Source organism: Spinacia oleracea, chromosome 4, assembly GCF_020520425.1.
Source record: "Spinacia oleracea cultivar Varoflay chromosome 4, BTI_SOV_V1, whole genome shotgun sequence".
In the NCBI taxonomy this organism is placed as follows: domain Eukaryota; kingdom Viridiplantae; phylum Streptophyta; class Magnoliopsida; order Caryophyllales; family Amaranthaceae; genus Spinacia; species Spinacia oleracea.
The window spans coordinates 38530387-38551501 of NC_079490.1; the positions used below are offsets into that span (position 1 = coordinate 38530387).

General features: G+C 39.2%; 1 protein-coding gene across 1 annotated transcript; it reads left to right on the top strand.

Annotated features, from left to right (window-relative positions):
- Window positions 1-16191: 16191 nt before the first annotated feature.
- On the top strand, window positions 16192-20204 carry LOC110797427 (uncharacterized). Its single transcript, XM_056841645.1, has 2 exons — window positions 16192-19171; window positions 19456-20204. The coding sequence occupies exons 1-2, from the start codon at window positions 16192-16194 to the stop codon at window positions 20202-20204; spliced, it is 3729 nt and encodes a 1242-aa protein (XP_056697623.1).
- Window positions 20205-21115: the final 911 nt, after the last annotated feature.

Here is a 21115-nt window from a genome sequence, read left to right on the forward strand (position 1 = left end):
AGACTTGCAACCAATAGGTGTGAAACTATTCTTGCAAATCAACAAAATTTCAATTTTGTCATCAAAACATTGAGTATGTTTTATGGCCTCTAACCATTTAAAACATTTGAGTCTATATATGGCCTCTAACCATTTTAGGGAATCTGGGTTTCGTCATAGCTTTCTTACAAGTCACAAACTCATTAATCTACATGATAATAGTTTGACTGCAAGTTGTAGGTTTCTTCACTATCTAATGGAAGAATCTCATAGTTTCATTGACCTGATCTCTATGTTTCTTCACTATCTAATAGAAGAATCTCATAGTTTCAGTGACTTGAATTCTATGCCTACTTGGGTATAGAACATCAAACAATAGAATATCAATAGCCACTTGAAAGTCCTTTGAATATTCTGTTCTCCTTGAAGCACTTGTAAAGTCTTCTAAGAGATGTCTATTCTCTAAAGCCACTTCTAAAGTCCTTAAAGAATAAGTTCGGATTTTCTAAAGCACTTCGAAAAGCCTCCGGAATGTCCGTTTATGTTTGTTGTTCGCCTCGAAAACTTTCGAGATCTACTTTCTCCCACTTGTCATTTTGGAAACGAATCTCCAAAAGGACATTATTTCGAGCAAACAAACATTATGTTCTCAAAAATTCGTGGTAGAAACAATACCCTTGTGTCTCATTTGAATAAATCACAATGAAACATATATCTGTACTTGGGCCTTAGTTTGTTGAATCACAAACACTAAGCTCCCACTGAGTTTAGGAACTCTTTAGATATATTATGAAAAGATATTCTGAAATTACTTTTCAATAGCTTTGACGAATTTGGTTTAGTTTGGTGGTAGTTGAGCATTTTGTTTTAGAAATTATAGGAAAAGTCTTTATGATTCATCATTGATCGAATCAAGTACTAATTGACTTCGATTATTCCAACGTAGATATGCCATATCTTATGGAGCTAGATTGTGAAATTACAACACACAATCATTGATGATCATATTTGGTCTCAAGTAATCATCAACATGATCTAACCCAGATCTTTATGATTTCTTGCCAAGTGGATTTTATACTTCTGAATCTTTGAACTAGCCAAACAGATTCAACTTATATCACATTTGAGTAAATAAACCTATATTCACTCAAATTCATGTGAAATAATAAAGTCATAAAATCTTTCTTTAGCTTTGAACTCTATTGTCTAGGCGTTCTAACAATAGTTCATATCTTTTGTTACTTCCAACAAGTAAGACTAGTTGTCTTAAATTGATCTAGAAATCAATGAACTTTCAAAAGTCCATAAAAATAGAGCTTTTGAATGTGAACTTGTTGATATGGTCTAAGCAACAATGCCAAAGATTAGTGGAACTCAAATCAAGGGGTTGATTTGAACCTAGTAAAGTTCTTTAAAGAGTTGTTTGTTTTAATCAAGCATATTGACTCAACCTGTAAATGACCATTTCATTCAAATAAACAAACAAACATTGTTTTTGTTTTTCTGAATGTGAGTCTTTCTGTGTTTGAAACAGAAATTTAGGTATGCTGATTATGGAACAAAATATCCATTAAGTTCCAGCCTTTGAAAAGACTTAAAACAAACTAGATGACCCTACAGCTAATGTAGCATTGCCATGCTTCATTTCCCACTTGTAGGCCATTAGTGTAGCCTAGCTTCCATTATTTGAGTTATTACCGAAGTAAGAACCTCAAGCGGTATATGATACCAAGGAAGTTTGATTGCTAGGTCACTTCTCTTTAAATATAAACTTATAGGTAGAAACGGAATCGTAATTCCTTTCATTTGTTCCTTTGTTTTCCTATTTCTTGTACCCTTTCTTATAGTCTTAAGAATTGAATTCTTTAGTGTTGACTTTTATACTTTGTTAGACATGTCCAATGTCACTCCAACAAGGTTCTTTACCATTTAATTTATGTTGAACATTCTGTTTCAACTAGATGATCTTACCAGAAGCTTCTAAAGTTCTCTAAGCATCGATCTATTTGAATGTCTAGGGACTAGACTCATTCGAGAATTAAATGGACAAAGATATTAGGTTGTTAACCATTGGTAAAGCTGAGCGTTTTAAGCTCAATGCTTTATGATCTCAAAACTACATTGTATTTTGAATTCACAAGCACCAATTGGTTTGCCATTCGACTTTGATGTTCGAAAACAACCATAAAAGTCGCTATAAGAAACGTACATTTTAAATTGCTCACTTTCTCTCATTTCCGTGAATCGTTCTTGGATTCACTACCAATCGAGGAAATTTACTGTTACCTTTCTAAAAGGATTTATTGCAGTGCAAGATATTTAATTATAAAAAATAATTAAAACATACATTGAAGCATGCAAAGTCTAAACATTTATCATGAATAATAACTTGAAATTAAAGCAACCATGCAATTCAAACAAGTTATTAGCATTTTATTCGATTATATTGTTCCGGCAGGTGTGAATAAAATGATTCCAAGACCCTAAAACCATTGAAGAATTAAGCACAGTTTGTCGACTCAATTCTAAAACATTTTAGGTAAGCAAAAGCCTTTTGCTAATAGTCTAGAAACTATTCTTGGTTGATAGGTACGTCTAAGAACTTATTAGGTAAACCTATCGATTTTGCCACGACATAAAAGGACTCCTTACTTATATCGTTGAGTTTCACCAAAACTAACATGTACTCACAATTATTTGTGTACCTTGCCCCTTTAGGACCAATAAGTAACACCTCGCTGAGCGAAAACTATTACTAGATTGATGTAAAGGATATCCAAGCAAGTGTATATTTTGGCATGGCACCTTTTAACTCAATTTTTAAGTTTGGAACTTAAGGCTCTTACTATGTTGGTTAGATTTTAAGTGAACTAAAATCCTTAATCATGCAACATAATCAAGCTTTTGATCTCATGCATTTTAAGACATATTTAAAACAATAAATAACTTAAAACATGCATAAGATATTTGTGATCTAGTATGGCCCGACTTCATCTTGAAGCTTTGACTTCAAAGTCCGTCTTGAAAAATCTCCGTGGGAGGCACCATTTTCTTCAAATAGGATAAGTTATAACTAATTACAACTATTTGATGGTACGCAGACCATATTTGAATTGAAAAACAACTTTGGTACTTTAGACCAATTACATTCAAATTAATGGTACGCAGACCATATTTTCTATCCTATTTGGGCCATACTAGTCACTTCATAACCTGCAAAACAGTACATATACAATATATACCATTCACCCATTCATTATCATGAATGGCCCACATAGCTGGTTAGTAAAACACATTATGCATCACGTAAACATTTGCAGCAATTAATCAAGGGCACCAATAATCTACCAATTATTCAGTCCTTATTAATTCTAATCGAGTTGTTTTAACCTTAAGGATTTGTAGACCTAATCAAGAGTATATGACTAAAAAGTGCTCCCACTCAAACCAATAAATTCATATGCTTTACTAATTTTAAACATAAAATTGTATTTCTAGTCTAACCGGAAACATACAAATTTAATTAAAATTTAAAGCTCATATAAATTTATAATTGAATCCAAAATTTAATTTAATTTCAGTCGCATTTAAATTAATTCATGATTTTAATTTTAGTAAAATAATTAGAATAAATTCCATTTATTATAATTATAATATTCAAAATTAAAATCCAAGAAATTAATTCAAATTATTAATTTTAAAATTAATTAAAATTACGTGAACTGAAATTTTCAAATTAAACATTCAAAACGATCTAATCGTAACGCAAAACACCCTACGCGTTGCACGCCCATGGGCTGTACGCACACAGCCATTGCTGGCCATGTGCGCGCAGCCCATGCGCTCGTTGCATAGCTGCTGCTGTCCCATACGCAAGCCTCCGCACAGCGCCCACCGCACGCGAGCTATCGCTCGCAGCGCGCGCGCGTTACCGCGCTCGCTGGTGCGCGAGATCGCTCGCTGGTGCGCGCGAGCCATCGCTCGCTGGGGCGCTGCATCGCTCGCTGGTGCGCGCGAGCCATCGCTCGCTGGCGCGCGAGATCGCGCGCTGGTGCGCGCGAGCCATCGCTCGCTGGCGCGCGAGATTGCTCGCTGGTGCGCGCGAGTGATGCTGTGCGCAGCGCTCGTGGCACGCGAGCTTGCGCTCGCTGCGCACGAGGCTGCGCGCTGTTGTGCGAGGCAGCGCGCGCTGTGGCGCAGCTCGCTTGCTGCCCACACGCGACTGCCTTGGCTCGCCCCTCGCCCATGCCCATCCGTTCATTGCTCGTGGCACACGACACAAGGCAGGGCTGCTGCCTTGCGCTCGTGCACTACGCCCTTGCTCATTGCATTCGTGCCGCACGGGCGACGAGCTCCCTTGCTCGTCGTCGCATGCCCGCATTATACAACACCCCTTAAGGGTAACACGAAGCGTCCATTGCTTCGTGCGTGCAAGTTATTTGAACGAATCGCATAAAAATTTAAAATTTATATTTAAAATTAATGACAAATTAATAAATATTATTAATTTCATAATTTTAGGGCGAAAAATCGAAAATTTATTATCCAATTGATTTCCGATTGTTATGGATTCAAGTCTAGGTCATAAAAATTTAAAATTTGTCGTAAATTTACAATTTTTATGGTGGTTTTTAATCATAGGTTTCTAATTAAATTACAATTAATTATGAAAATCAAATTAATTCTAAATTATTCTAATTTTCAACAAATTAATCATAATTACAAATTAGATTGCATAATTAACAAGACTAGGCATTCAAACTTGTTAAACATATGCAGTAGGTCAATCAAAAATTCAAGATTTATCAACAGGAATCGCAAATATTTAATTTAACATCTTAAATTTACGAAATTTTGCATCCGAAAAACTAAAACCTTCGAAAAGTCATAGTTAGGCTTCGAATTTGAGAATTCTGGGTTCGGCAGAAAAATACTATTTTTGTCAAAATTTTAGAATGCCTTTTACATGCGGAATTGACACAAAAATCACTCAATTCGGATGAGTAATGAAGAAACTGCCGAAAAACTGCGTACATATATTTAAATAAACGCAATTTGCAATTAATTAACAATTACGAAAATTAATCACCCCTTTTAATTCTTGCAAATTTGTAATATTTAACCATGTTCATGCAATTTAGATTATGAAAATAATAAGGGGCTCGTGATACCACTGTTAGGTTATGATACATATGACATTACATAGATCATGCGGAAACAACCATTAACCCAGGACAACATATTATTTACACATAATCATATAGCATAATTAGATGCATACTCTTTGTTGCGTGCCTTCCCTAGCTGCGCCCGAACCGAACAAGAACAAGTCTTTTAGGACTCCAAGTGTCGTCCCTCCGTAGAAAGTCCACAGCACGTCCGGATCCGCCTTAAGATTGACCAACTAGAATCGCCCTTAAGGTACTCAGAAAATTCGGCACTTTTGAGGCAAGATGTGTGTTTGATTTTCTCTCAAAAACTCACTTTTGAATACTTGAAAACTTGTATATAAATTATGAGCCCTAGGCCTTTATTTATAGAGTTATGGAAAAGGAATCGTAATCCTAGTAGGATGCGAATTAATTGGAATTAGAATTCTACATGAATTCTACTTAATCAATTTATCCAATAGGAATAGACATTTAATCATACACTGACTCTTGCAGATTCAGGAATCTCGCATGAGCTGAAACTCACACACACACGGCAGCCACAAGGGCTGCCCATGCGCGTGCGAGCAGCAGCCCGCGCAGCACGGCCCACGCATGCGCGGCCTTGTGCGCGCTGGGCTGTGGCGTGCGTGCTTGCTGGGCGATGGCCTGGCTTCGTGCTGGGCCTTCGTCCGGCAGGCCTCGTCCGATGCTAATTCGTACGATACGCTTCCGATTAAATTTCCATTTCCGGAATCTATTTCCGATACGAACAATATTTAATATTTCCGATTCCGGAATTAATTTCCGTTTCGAACAAATATTTAATATTTCCGTTTCCGGAATTATTTTCCGATTCCGGTAATATTTCCGATTCTGACAATATTTCCGTTTCCGGCAATATTTCCGATTCTGGTAATATTTCCATTTCCAATAATATTTTCCGATACGTACCATGTTTCCGTTTCCGGCAACATCTACGACTTGGATAATATTCATATTTCCGATGCGATCCATATTTCCGTTTCCGGCAATATCATCGTTTCCGGAGTATTCATTTCTTGCCTGTGACGATCTTAGCTCCCACTGAAACCAAGATCCGTCGGTTCCGAATATTCATAGATGGAGTATTTAATGCCATTAAATACTTGATCCGTTTACGTACTATTTGTGTGACCCTACGGGTTCAGTCAAGAGTAAGCTGTGGATTAATATCATTAATTCCACTTGAACTGAAGCGGCCTCTAGCTAGGCATTCAGCTCACTTGATCTCACTGAATTATTAACTTGTTAATTAATACTGAACCGCATTTATTAGACTTAACATAGAATGCATACTTGGACCAAGGGCATTATTTCCTTCAACATAAAGCTCGGCCAACCGTGGATGTACAAAATCCATGCCATTCTCGCCACCCAGTCAGAGGGTTCATTATGGTCACCGTGTCCTCCTTTGTTCCCAGAAGACGGTAGCCAATCTAAGGTTTCAAATAAGGCTAAGGTCTTCGAAGTCTCCACCATCACTCAGGAGGTTCCTTCAATAGAACAGGAAGTTGTGAATCTGGACCTTTTACTGTCATATGAGAACATGGGGATAGAAGAAAAGACCATGATACCCGTAACTCTTGATCAACTGACTTACTTGGCTGACACGTACCCTTCTTATGTCAAAGCACCATTGGGATCTTCGGCCTCATGGATTGATCTCCGTAAAATTTCCCGAGACGACCCGCATCGGAATAATAGACTAGACTTCACAAACGATGATTTGCCTCCACATCCATATCATAATCATGCATTGTACATAACCTTGTTACATAGCAGCGGCTACATAGATAATATTCTGGTTGATAATGGATCGGCGATCAACATAACTTCACGAGACTTCCTTTACGAACTAGGTTATGAGGCAAACCAAATAACTCATTACTCGGGCTTATCTTTTGGTTTTGATAATAATCCAAGGGAGATAACGGGAACCATATTATTGACTTTGAAGTACGGACCAGTCGTGTATGAGGTGAATTTCCGTGTGATAGACTGCAAGACTTCATACAATCTCTTGTTGGGACGACCGTGGTTACATGAGAATCAGATGGTTGCGTCAACATTGCACCAGAAAGTTAGAGGAATGCTATGTTTCCCATTAGGGGGATACGTGATTCGAGGAGATGTAAGAGATGGAACAACCCAATATGCTAGTACAAGTCAGTTTGGGGAGATGAATCTCGTCGAAAACGAGGAAGGTTACTTTCCTAACAATGAGATCACAATATGGCCAACGCCGATAATGAAGCTGACCCGCATGTACTGGCCCGTTTCGGAGTCAGAACGCGACCATCCAACTTGGATGCCAGATAAAATCAAGGCACGAAGGCTGCGTGAACGACTTGGGTGGCTTTACAATCAGGAACATGCGGTACAATGTGAAGGAATAATGACATCGGCTAATGAGGTGGCTTCCATCGTGTCAATTATGGAGCCTCACATTTTCCTACGCAAGATTGATCCCGTGACTTTAGCTTCGTGTCAATTGGTATGCAAGGCCTGGGCATCATGGATCCTAGATCGAGAAGACAATCCCTTGTATGTTGCCAAGCGCAAAGAAGATTGGGAACAACGCCTGGAGACCGGAGAATTTGTTACTTGGCGTTACGATTAAGGATTACACGTCTCTACCGGTTCAAGATGCCTCATCATCACTCACTTGTAGCCTATGCATTGCGTTCTTTATTTTTCCTATGTTAAAAAAAAAAAAACAAAAAAAGAGATAGAAATTTTAGAACTACGTGCGACTTGATCCCCCCTTTCTTTTTTTTAATTAATTAAAAAAAACAAAAAATCATCATCATGTATGTTTGCATCATTTCACACCACTTTTGCAAAGGGGTACGTAGGCAGCTCACTTTGAGTTCAGTCGCAAAATAAATATTTTCTTTCTTTCTTGTTATTTTTGGAACTACGTTGGGTCTGATTCCCTGTAAACACTCTTACACCATCAAGCACCTATGCACCCAGGGATACGTAGGCAGCCTTCAGGCACGACCCCTATATTTAACAATTTGTTTTTGATGCTTCAAGGTACGCAGGTAATCAAGCATCTAAACCGGTGTCATCACTATTTTAGCAGGGACACATGCCCTATTTCTCTATTTTCTTTCTTCACTTTATCATTCTATACTTTTGTAAGGCGGGAAATGGAAAAGTAAAAAGTGATAGTTATCTTTGAGAATTTGGTCTTGCAAAATAATAAATAACTTATCTTTCAAATAACTTATTTTTCTTCATTCCCTCTCCACTTCGCGAAAATAGTTTTCAATTTTGTTGAAAATCCTGAATTTTCAAATTTAACCCCTGAATTATGCCAAAATCATGCAAAAAGTTCTAATTCGTGCTTGAACAAACCAACCACGATAAGTAAAATACCCTTTCGACCAACATACACAAACTCCTTTTATTTATTTATTTACTTCCAAAGTACGATCACAACAAGTACAAAATGTACAATTTTCAATACTGGGCGAGTAATATCTCAGGAATTGGTGGAACTTCGAACTCCTCTGAATGACCCCATGGAAACCTTTGGTAAAAGTCTACGATAAGCATTGCCCCTTTGAGGCTTTCCTGTGGAAGATGGCGGATATTGACTTCCCACCCAGGGAACCGCATTAATTGCATTATACCGCATAATTCGTGCTCGGGAGCAGTTGTGGAGATGTCTAGCTTAGCCAAGGCTAGAGTATGGAGTTCGACGTTCACCAATACTTCCAACTGTTTCACTTGCAGCATTCTAGCTTTCTGCAAGCCTCTTTGCAAAATAGATAATACAAAAGAGGAGAGGCTTTGCCCTTGAACCTTAGAAGCAAAACCGGCCACCCAGTTCTGTCTTGGGTCCCGCACTATAAACCCACCCCTACACTTATGTGACCCATCAGACATGACAACAAACGAAAGGGTATGTGGTTTAGAACGTTGCCAAGGGCCAGAAGACGAAGCTTTAGTAAACCTATCTACCAATATAAAAAGACCCTTTTGACTTATTGACAATAAAGTCTCAGGAATGGCAAATGAGGAAAGCCTAGAAGGAGGAATCTTCCGAAGGAAGTCTTCTTTAGAACTTTGGTAGCTAGAAGGACCACCCATTTCCATTTGTAAACGATCAAGTGATGAAAATTCAAATAGACTCAACCATGGACGATTAGTCGTGCTTTGGCGCGGACCCTGCCTCTCATGTACTAGAATTCTTGTGGGGATAGCCTGTGGTGAAACATAGACCGATAAAGTGATTGACTCTGCAGCCAATTGTGTCACAGAAAAGAAACAAGTATCGTTCCAAAAAAATAACATGGGTGGAAATGAACCAGACCCAGGGAGAATACCAAAGGTCTTGATACCCAAGCCCCTAGCCACTTCTTCACCGGTCTTCGAGTCAGAAAGAAGTAATACGAAGCAAGTAGGTTGGTATATTTTAGATAACATGACGAGATGACCAAGGAGATGAGATGTTGACTGATCCCTGACATCCCACATTAACAACCTAAGTGTACTACGGTTTGGAAGATTAAAGGACAAATTGGTTGATGAGCTAGAACTTTCTGTGCGATCATTCGAAAAAGGAAACTTTTGCTGGTTTATAGCGGCCAAAATAAAGTAAGACAAACTCAAGGGAAAGTATAGACAAAGAGACATGGCGAATACCATAGAATCAGCCACAAACAAAAATAGGGAATTCGAAGGGTCGCATATGCGGAAGAATTGAGAAAAATTACCCACTAAAACAGGCTTTACCAAGGGAGTGGGAGAAGTAGTAGTAGGAAGAATTTGGTTTGAAAACCTTGTAGAGGAATCAACGACAAGTCGGTCCTCTAGGGACATGGAAGCAAGAATCGCCTCACGTCCTCTATCTCGTATTTCCTGAAGGGAAGAAGCAGGATTCTCAGAGAAGAATTGGATCAACTCTCGCACGTTGGAGGACGAAGAAGCTTCAAATGGAGTATTAAGATCCATATGATTCTTTGAGGGAGAATAGCTTTAGAAGAAAGGAATTCGGTTATTCGTAAGCTTGAAGAAAATTCAAATCGAGTCTAAGTTTTTATAGGCAAACAACCATGAGGGTTCCACCTATGGCGTGTCACAAAACTCGAGACGCATAGGATCATAAAGAATCTGAAAGTTGCGACATACACAATCCTTTAAACTTCCCAAAGAAGCCTAAATACCCGTAAAATCTTAAGGGTGCAATAAAAGTTTTTTTAAATAAGTCACTTCAGTAAAACACAAAGTTCCAAATCTCTCGAAATCTGTTCAAAAATCGGCGTTCATCTCCTTAAGAATAAAAATAAAATCAATATCATTATGTATATCCGATGATTATTTTTTATTTTATGTTATTTTTATCTATTTTTACTTTCCACTTTAAACATCATATTCAAGTGAGTACTTACAATGGCTATTTTTGTTTTTCTGTCAGGAGTTGCACCTGGACCCGTGCTGGATCTAGGCTCATTCGCCGCACTTCATTCCATAGCAAGAAATCTCTATCCGCAGAATTTTCTCCTTGCCCTACATCGGCAATATTCTTGTCCCCTAGTTGTAGCAATATGGCTCAGACTCCCGACAATGATCATCAGAATTGAAGCCCCCATCTGGATCCTTTATCTGAGCTTAAAGGGATGATGCAGTCCATAATAGATCGCCAAAACACCGTTGAGCAGACTGTGGTTAATTTCATAAGACAGAACGTGCAAGCTCACCCACCAGCTCCTGACTCAGAGGTTGCATCACCATTTCATCTTGAGCAAGGTAATCATGACAATGAACTCCCGACCAAACTCGAAGAGGAGATTTCTAAGTTGAAAGAAGTATTGAAAGGCATGACCCAAGCTGAGCCGTGGATGGATATCCATGGGTTGACTCTTTTTCCCAAGGCGCGCCTTCCCATTGGGTTCAAGATGCCTGTCCTCGCGTGGTTCGATGGAACAGGAAGTCCCACAAATTTCTTGAAACTTTATGTTGGTGCTATGAGTCCATGGGGAGTGGAAGAGCCATTGATGGCTCAATTATTTCAGCAATATTTGGATGGAGCTGCCTCCCATTGGTTTCTGAACTTAGAGAACTCGAAGAAATCAACCTGGGCTGATATTGTGAGAGAATTTTTGAACCAGTATAAGTACAATGAGGAGATTGATGTCACAAGAAGGGATTTGGAGACCACGGCTCAAAATGCAAATGAAACATTCTCATCTTTCATCACAAGGTGGAGAAATAAAGCGGCAAAAATGATAAATAGGCCGAATGAAGAGGAGTAGTTGCAAATGATTGTCAAGAACCTCCTCCCGGTATACCAGAAACAAATGGCTTATCAATATTTCCCATTGTTCAAGGCCTTGATTTCAACCGGATCTTTGATTGAAGATGCCATAAAAAAGGGAGATATTAAAAGAGAAGAGTTTAACAATAATACTTCGTACAACCCAAGATACGGAGGCAATAAGAAGGTTGTTAACAACGATGCATCTCTTTCAAAACCAACGAATATGATCCATAACATCGGTACAGCATCTGCGTTTCAACTTCGACCTCAACGGAATTTCACCCCTTTGAACGTGAGTTACGCCCAAGCCTTCTCAAAGCTTAAAAAGGCCAACCTCTTCCAACCCTTGAACCCGAGGGGACCACCAAGGAATCCACCCCCCAACTATAACCCAAACAAGCACTGTGAATATCACCAGGGGCAGGGACATGACATTGAAAGTTGTGCGGCTTTCAAGCATCGTGTACAGGACTTGATAGATGAGGGAAAGCTTTCTGTTGGAGCCTCATCCAATAAAGTCAAAAATTCTCAACCAAACATCACAAATAATCCCCTCCCAAATCACAAGTCATCTGTTTCCATAAACATGATTTCCACCACTATCGACGATTTCGACCCAACCACGCTGATCACTAGAGATAGTCCCTGTGTGTATGAGACACTTTTGTCAGAAAATTATAAATGTATAATGTATGATTTCTCGACCAAGGAAAAGGTTAAAATAACACCTTGCAAAGATCTCAGCTTCACCCTCAGCAAAGATCCCTTTAGTGACATGTGTGGAACGTTGGGGTATGATGGAGCATTTTTCATTCTAAACTGTGATAAAGATGAAGATGAAGATTCCACTTCTGCTATGACTATTGTTAAAAATAATAACGTGGTCCATCCCACCACAACGAACGAATACGGGCGTCCTATATGCCTTGATGATCTCAGTGATGATGAGGTAGTAGAAGTAAGTCATTTGACCCGAGCAGGACGTCACTTCAAACCTTCTTATCTGGAAGATGACAACCCGTTAGAAGCTTTACGGAAGAAGGATAAGGGAAAAGAGTTAATGACCGAGGAAGACGGTGTAGTGGATGATGCTATCAAGCGCATGAAAGAGGTCAACGCAAATATTTCTATATGGAATTTACTCTGGCATTCGGGACCCCACAGAACCGCCGTGATTAAACACCTAGAGGAAGCTTCGATCAATCCTTCCATTACCCCAGATCAAATTGTAGGACTCATCCATGGTGTGGACCGTACTCTTATGTTCACAGATGATGATCTGCCCGAGAATCCTAATCATAACAACTCTTTGCATATCACGGTAAGATGTAATGGATGGAATATACAGAAAGTATTGGTCGACAATGGGTCTGCTATCAATGTGTGCCCTTATCGACTCCTAGCTAAACTCGGGCACTCTAAAACCGATTTATCACTGTCAAGCCAGATAGTCCGTGCGTACGACAATGCAAACCGAGAAGTGTTGGGTTGCATAGATTTATTCATTGAGTGTGGTCCTGTGGTCAGGGAAGTGAACTTCACGGTTATTGACATTCAAGCATGTTTCAATCTGCTGCTAGGACAACCTTGGTTACATGACAATAAGGCGGTAGCTTCAACCTTACATCAAAAGGTGAAATTACTTACAGATCATGGAGTAGTCACTATCCAGGGCGATTTGGCAGATGCGAATGTTTTCTCTGTCGAAAAATCCGTGCTCCAGCTAGATGAGGAAGAAGAGACTCGTTTGGATGGATTCAATATATATTGCATTCGCACCGACTTTGATCATGGGAGGATAGATATCTCTGGCGATGAGAATATGCACAACGAATCAGAAGACCCAGACGAAGACCTAGGAGAAGATGAGGAAGGACCAACACATAATGAAACGGATGAAGATGAATTAAGAACTCCAGATGTTGGGATAAACAACGAGCAACCAGAACAACCAGGTGAATCTTGGAATAGTAGGAATTCTCACGAAGATAGCATTGAAGGCTGTCATGACGGATCAAAAGATGACGACTATGATCTAAATCTCAATGTTACGAGTTCCTGTTTTAAAATCCGCACAAAAGCATTAGTCTCCTTCCCAGAGTACAGGTATGATGCCCGGTATCAAGAACTTCCGGTATTGGAAAAAACAGATGGAACTGATGATCCAGTAATACATTTATACAAGTTTGCCAATGTTTTAATTCCTTTGGGCATTCCGGAAGAACATCTCCCTAATTTGTTTGATCGTAGTTTAAAAGGACCAGCGTTGTCATGGTACTGCACTCTGAACCCACTTATTAGACAAGAATGGGAAAAGGTGGCACAAGCTTTCGTTGATTGGTCTCGCGAGTTCAGGCAGACAGATACCGAGAAACACGCGTTGATTGCAACGAGACAGACAAATAGTGAGACATTTTCTCATTTCTGCTCTAGATGTTCCCAGAAAAGATCTAAGCTCCGACACTCCATTACCGATAGAGAGTTCATGCTGATACTCTTAAGGAACCTTAATGATTACTATTATCGTCGCATGGTCACGATAAGATATGGTGATCTCAGTCATATGGAACAACACGGCTTTGATATTGACAGTTACAAGCTACTTGACGAAAGACCAAAGGTGAACCCGTATACCGAGTCGTCAACCAAAAGAGTGTTTGCTCAAATTGACGAACCTTTAAGTGTGGTGTATAGCCGGTTACGCAAACAAGGAGTTCTCCGAATAAAAGGATATGTACATGCCTTACCTCCACTTGAAACAAATATGGAGAAATATTGTGATTATTGCAATCAATATGGTCACATAACTGACTTATGTTATGATCTCCGGTGTGAAATTCAAGACCTCATTGATCGCGGCATTATTGATTCTGTTCATGCAAGACCCAGACAAAGGGAGATTAACTCTCAACTTACAAGACCTAGACGAAGAGAAACCCACTTCCAACCTCTTTCATCACGACGTTGGTCGTCTCCGTCAGAAATTTTTCGAGGACTCCTTGACAAGGGAATTATCAAACCACTTCCTCGTCGCCCAGGAGCTGACCCCATTGAACCTGATCTCCATAAATATTGCCACTATCATCAACTCCATGGGCATGACACTGACAAATTCCACGCTCTTCGTCTGCGCATTAACCGGATTACTAAAATATCACACCTGAGTCATAAAGAATCAGTATCCATAAATGTTTTGTCAACTTGTTCAAATGAAGACGATCCCATTGAGCTTGTGACACGTGAACCAATCAGTGAAAGGATGGGACGACTAACTTTGGCAGAATCAAGGGATCCTCCACCCCGATATTGCAGATCGATCAACCAGTGTAAGCCCATTTGGATGGATGACGAGAACTTAGCCGTGAATAGTAACAATGAGGAAACGCCCGCGACTATTGTGACCTCCATCCAATCGATTATGGAATCACATATCTTCCTGAATAGAATTGACAAAGACACTAAGAAGGCATGTGCTCAGGTCTGCAAGACATGGGCGAAATGGTTATACGCTCTTGAATTTGATGGATATAAAGAGAAGGCCGGCAAAGGTTCATCTAAGGTCTAAGACACCAGGGAAAGCAAGGAAGGAATATTGTCATGCGCTTCCTGTCTGAAAGAAGCTAAGGCGTTGTAATGAAACAAAAAAAAACAAAAAAAAAAAAAAAAAACCAAAAAACCAAAAAACAAAAGAAAGTCAAGAAAAAAAAAGACAAAAGCCAAAAAACACAAAAACACAAAAATCATTATCCCCCATTTGAGAACTACGTGCAGCTTGATCCCCTGAAATCCCTCATTTCAAACACCCTTCATATTTCTTTTTTTCTTCCTTTGACACTTCCCACCTATATCGTTGGGGGTACGTAGGCAACTCAAATTATGAGTTCAGCTGCTTAAATAAACCAAAACAATACTTTTATTTAGTACAGAACTACGACGGGTCTGATTCTCTGCTTATCACATGCACAAATACTCATAAGACTTTCTTCAAAATGACTACACACGTGGAGATACGTAGGCAACCTTCGGGTGCGACCCTAAACAGCTAACAATTTTTTTTTTCTTTCAACAGGAAAAGAGCCCCTACCAAAGCTCTTAAGATACGTGAGAACTCTACTTGACTCACAATGGCATGTTAGCACAAACAACATGAGTGCATAATCCTATCACGAAACACACGTTCAATACGGAAGAAATGTGTAAAAGGAATACATGCCCTACTCTTTTATTTTATTTTATTTTCCTTATTATTGATGTTAGGAGTAAGAAGTAATCATTCGGATACCATAAGTGGAATGGAGATGAACGCCAAAAAACAGCAAAACGACGTGTTACTATCCAACAAATAAAAGAAACAATTGTGATCCTCTAACAATCACCTATCTAATCTAACAGAGTCAAATTCCAACAATCTTTCTGGTTCCGTAGAAGTATTTTTTTTTTCTTTTCAAAAGTATGACGTTATTTTAAAAAGTCAAATTTTCAAATCAATAAGTCGTGTACTTTCGCTTCCTGCATTCACATTCTTTTATTATTATTTCTATTTTTCTTTTTCCTATCTTCTTTCTCTCATGATTTTGACCTTGGGTATCCTGTGTTTAGGTGAAAACCTTGAAGTGCATATCACCTTGAATTAAACCCTCAATCCCCAGCTAAATGACATACCACCCTCTACACCCAAATATTTCAAGCCAAGACCCAAAAACAAATACCTTTGAACCCCTCACCAAAGGCCTTCAATTAATGATGAAGATGGGATATATCCCAGGCGAAGGTTTAGGTCGTGACGGCAAAGGCATGAAACATCCAATCCCCGTTATGGAGAAGCAAAATCGCTATGGTTTGGGGTATGATCCAAGCAAGGACCTCCACGTCATTAAGAAACCATCCCTCACATTGAATGGGCAATTTGTATTACAACACGATACCGAGCCCTACTACGAATTTCCTGAACCATGGTATGACCCAGTTAAGAAGCAGAGACTTCCAGGACTAGAAATCTTCTTTGCTGAAGCTAGAGATGAGGAATTAATCGAAAAATGGCTATACAAGGAACCTAAGCCTAAAGAGAACATTGATTGGATCGAATATTTGAAGCAAGGAGTTTTGAGACAATTATTTACGAACTTTAGAAATGAAGGAAATCTTGATCCAATGGCGCTTACTCTACCGGTTAATACAAGGATTGAGCGTGAAGGCAATGTCCACCTCAAGAACAAAGAAGCTTACATTCCACCCGTTTTAGGTGATCCAATCCCCAAGCATCTTTCAAATCCACACCTTACCCACTCGTCCACCTCGGAAGGTTACGAAACCGATAGTTCATCGTCTAGCCAATCATCCCTTCATACCCAGTCTGATTATTCTGAAAATGAAGACCTTGAGTGTGTTAATAAACCTAAATATATTTGCATGCAAGAAGTTAATTTTGATCATAATGCATTATCTCATAATGAATCTTTCGATGAGCCTAAGTCATGCATGATGCCCATAGAAGAGTCAATAGTTGTAAATATTGGCAGTGATAGTAGTGTAAAAGAAGTTAAAATAGGATCCTCACTTTCCCTTGAGGAACAAACTGCATTCATTGCATTGCTTAGGGAGTACGTAGATGTATTTGCATGGTCATATGCAGATATGTCAGGTGTTGACCGTAACATTGCCGAACATCGCATTCCTCTTTATCCCAACAGCAAGCCGAAGCAACAAAAGCTCCGAAGGATGAAACTGGAAGTTAGTCTAAAAGTCAAAGAAGAAATCCAGAAACAACTCGACGCCAATTTTATTAAACCAACCAAACACCCTGAATGGTTGGCTAACATAGTGGTAGTTCCCAAAAAAGACGGAAGGGTCAGAGTATGTATCGACTTTAGGGATCTAAACGCTACATCACCAAAAGATTACTTCCCTTTGCCTCACATTGACGTACTGGTGGATAGTACCGCGGGGCACGCCATGTTCTCATTTATGGACGGATTCTCGGGCTATAATCAAATACTCATGGCAGAAGACGATATGCCAAAGACGTCGTTCATCACCCCATGGGGAACATTCTGTTACCAAGCAATGCCATTCGGTTTAAAAAACGCAGGGGCCACTTATCAACGAGCTGCAACAACAATTCTACATGACCTTATTCATGATACAGTTGAAGTAAACGTGGATGATATGATTGTCAAAAGCCACGATCGAGGGGAGCACATAAGTGCATTAAAGTCATTTTTTGACAGGATTAGAAAATATAATTTGAGATTGAATCCTCAAAAATGCGTATTCGGAGTTACTTCTGGAAAACTGTTGGGCTTTATTGTCAGCAAAGATGGGATCAAAGTCGATTCCGATAAAGTGAAAGCCATTCAAGAACTTCCTCCACCAAGAACGGAAAAAGAAATTCGGGGATTCCTAGGAAGAATTCAATACATTAGCAGGTTCATATCGCAACTGAGCACTCGATGCGAACCGATTTTTAAGCTGTTGAGGAAAAATGTTCCGAAAAAATGGAATGAAGAATGCCAAGCCTCATTTGACTCGATGAAGGAATATCTCTCTAATCCTCCAGTATTAATGCCACCCAAGCCGGGAGAGCCTTTGATTTTATATCTCACAGTCACAGAAACTGCCATGGGAGCGTTATTGGCTCAATACCAAGAAGGCACCAAAAAAGAAATTGCCATCTACTACCTCAGCAAAAAGTTTTTGGATTATGAAACCAGATACAATCCTTTAGAAAAAGCTTGCATCGCCCTCATATACGCCACTAATAACCTACGACATTATCTACAGGCTCATACAACTTTCCTTATCTCAAGACTAGATCCTATCAAGTACATCTTTGAGAAACCAATTCTCACTGAGAGATTCACGAGATGGCATGCAATGCTTTTAGAATTTGATATTCAATGTGTAAACCAGAAATCTGTTAAAGGAAGGGCGATATCTGAAGCATTGGCTGATGGACCAATATCAGGAGATGAATTTGATGACGAGTTTCCAGATGAACATTTACTCAACATTGGGATATCTAGGTGGAAAATGTACTTTGACGGAGCATCTAATAGAAGGGGCAATGGCGCGGGTGTTTTGCTCATTGATCCTTATGGAATTCATATCCCTTTTGCTGTGAAATTGAGTTTTCCAACGACTAATAACACAGCAGAGTACGAAGCTTGCATTTATGGAGTTAAGGCAGCCTTAGCGGCATGGGCGAAATACCTCATGGTATATGGAGATTCTAACCTCATTATCTCTCAAACAATTGGAGTATGGAGAGTCCGAGATGAGAGATTACAAATGTATACCGAGTATCTCCAACAGTTCATTCCGTACTTTGAAGATATTGACTTCAAGCATCTTCCGCGGGAGCAAAACAGTTTTACGGATGCACTAGCAAACTTAGCGGTAAATTTAACATGGGAAAACAACGTAAAAATTCCAACTGTGACTATTGAGGAAAGTTATTCACCGGTAGTCAACCTTGAACATATGATTGCTGCATTGACTTTGCAAGATGACAAAGATGTCTGGTATGCTGATATTAAAAAATTTCTATTCACCGGTCGATATCCTGAAGAGAGTCATAAAAAAGACCAATTGGCTATCCGGCGATTGGCAGCTCACTTTGTAATACTAAAAGATAGATTGTACCGCAAGGGTTTTGATGGAACTCTACAATTGTGTGTTGACGGAGAAAAAATACAAAAGATCATGGGAGAAATCCATGGTGGTGAATGCGGTCCGCACATGAATGGCAGGATGCTAGCTCGAAAAATCTTGCGAGCGGGTTATTATTGGACCACTTTAGAAAGCGACTGTGTCCATTTTGTGAGGACTTGCAAGAAATGTCAATTTTTCGCAAATCTCAATCACATGCCACCTACCTCCTTACATAATTCACTTCTCCATGGCCGTTTTCTAGTTGGGGTATAGATATCATCGGACAAATTCACCCAAAAGCCTCGAACGGACACCAATACATTTTAGTTGCTATTGACTATTTCTCGAAATGGATTGAAGCAGCGTCATATGCAAAGCTAGGGGCAAAGCAAGTCTCCAAATTTGTGATCAACAACATCATATGTCGCTACGGAGTGCCTTTTGAAATCATTTCTGACAACGGCTCTCACTTTGAAGGGCACTTAAAAGAAACTCTTGAGAAATATAAGGTTAGACATCATCAGTCTTCCCCTTATCGTCCTCAGACCAATGGAGCAGTTGAAGCCGCCAACAAAACCATTCGAACGATAATTGCAAAAACGACAGAAAAAACCCGAGAATGGCCTGAAAAATTACCATATGCCCTTTGGGGGTATAGAATTTCTATTCGGACTCCAACAGGGACTACTCCGTATTCTCTAGTATATGGAATGGAACCTGTCCTTCCTGTGGAAATCGACATTCAATCACTCCGGGTTATGAATGAAAACGAGATATCCGAATATCAATGGTTCAAGGTTCGGTACGACGAGCTGGCCCTAGCAGACGAACGAAGGTTGGAGGCCCTAAACAACATCCAACTTTATCAACGACGTATCGCGCGAGCTTTCAATAAAAGAGTGCGAGATATGGGCATTCGAGAAGGAGATTTGGTCTTGAAAGAGAATCGGGCTCCAATACATGATCCTCGTGGGAAATTCAAGCCTAACTGGTCAGGACCATTTCTGGTCAAACACATCACCTCAGCAGGGGCAGTGAAACTGGTCGATCTTAACGGCGCCGAATTCCTCCATTTTACCAACCTTGACCAGCTTAAGAAATATTACGTCTAGTATTTTGATGATCGTATGATCCATGATGTATCCTAGTATGAGTAAGATAGCTTTCAGATATATTAGTTAGAAAAGCAAGCCTCGTAATACCCTGAACTACGCTTTGACTTGATTCCCTTATCATGGGATACGTAGGCAATCCACATGGATTCGGTCAAAAATAAAGGTGAAATCCATTACATATTCACTTATCCTATTTTTTTAGGCTGAAAAGGCACTAGCCCAGCCATTGGAGAGAAGGCCAATGCGTTAGTCAAGGGGCAATTAGCTCACCTGATGTATGCCACTTAACTCTCAAGATCCGTTAGGCCAAAAAAAGAAGGGCATAAAAGGAGAGTAATAGAAAAGAAATGAGAGAAAAAGGTCTAAGCAATAAATGGATCGTAAGAAAAGAATAGAGAGAAGCCCAAAAAAAAAAAAAAAATAACGTGATGTATTGTATATGTACGTACATATATACATATATATATATATATATATATATATATATATATATATATATATATATATATATATATATATATATATATATATATATATATATATATGTATATTTCTAAATTTTACCATCACAAGATATTCAAAACTTACCATGTGTAAATCTTTATAAGTCCCTTGCATTACTAGAGTAATTTAGTGTCATCATTTGCGTGAATACTTTGTTTTGCATCCATGGTCATAAGTGCATGTTTGGGCTTATCATGTGAGGATTCAATCTCGGAAACTAACAAGTCACTATGGTCTTAATTAAATCGTGCAATGCAGATTTTTTTTAGAACGAAAAACATTCTTAATATATGGCTTCATTTTATTTCATCGAATTCCCGCATTACATTGATTTTTTTTTTCTTACCTTAAGCCTAATACTTAAACACACTACAAAGCTTGCTAGGGAAGTCCCTAAACAAGTA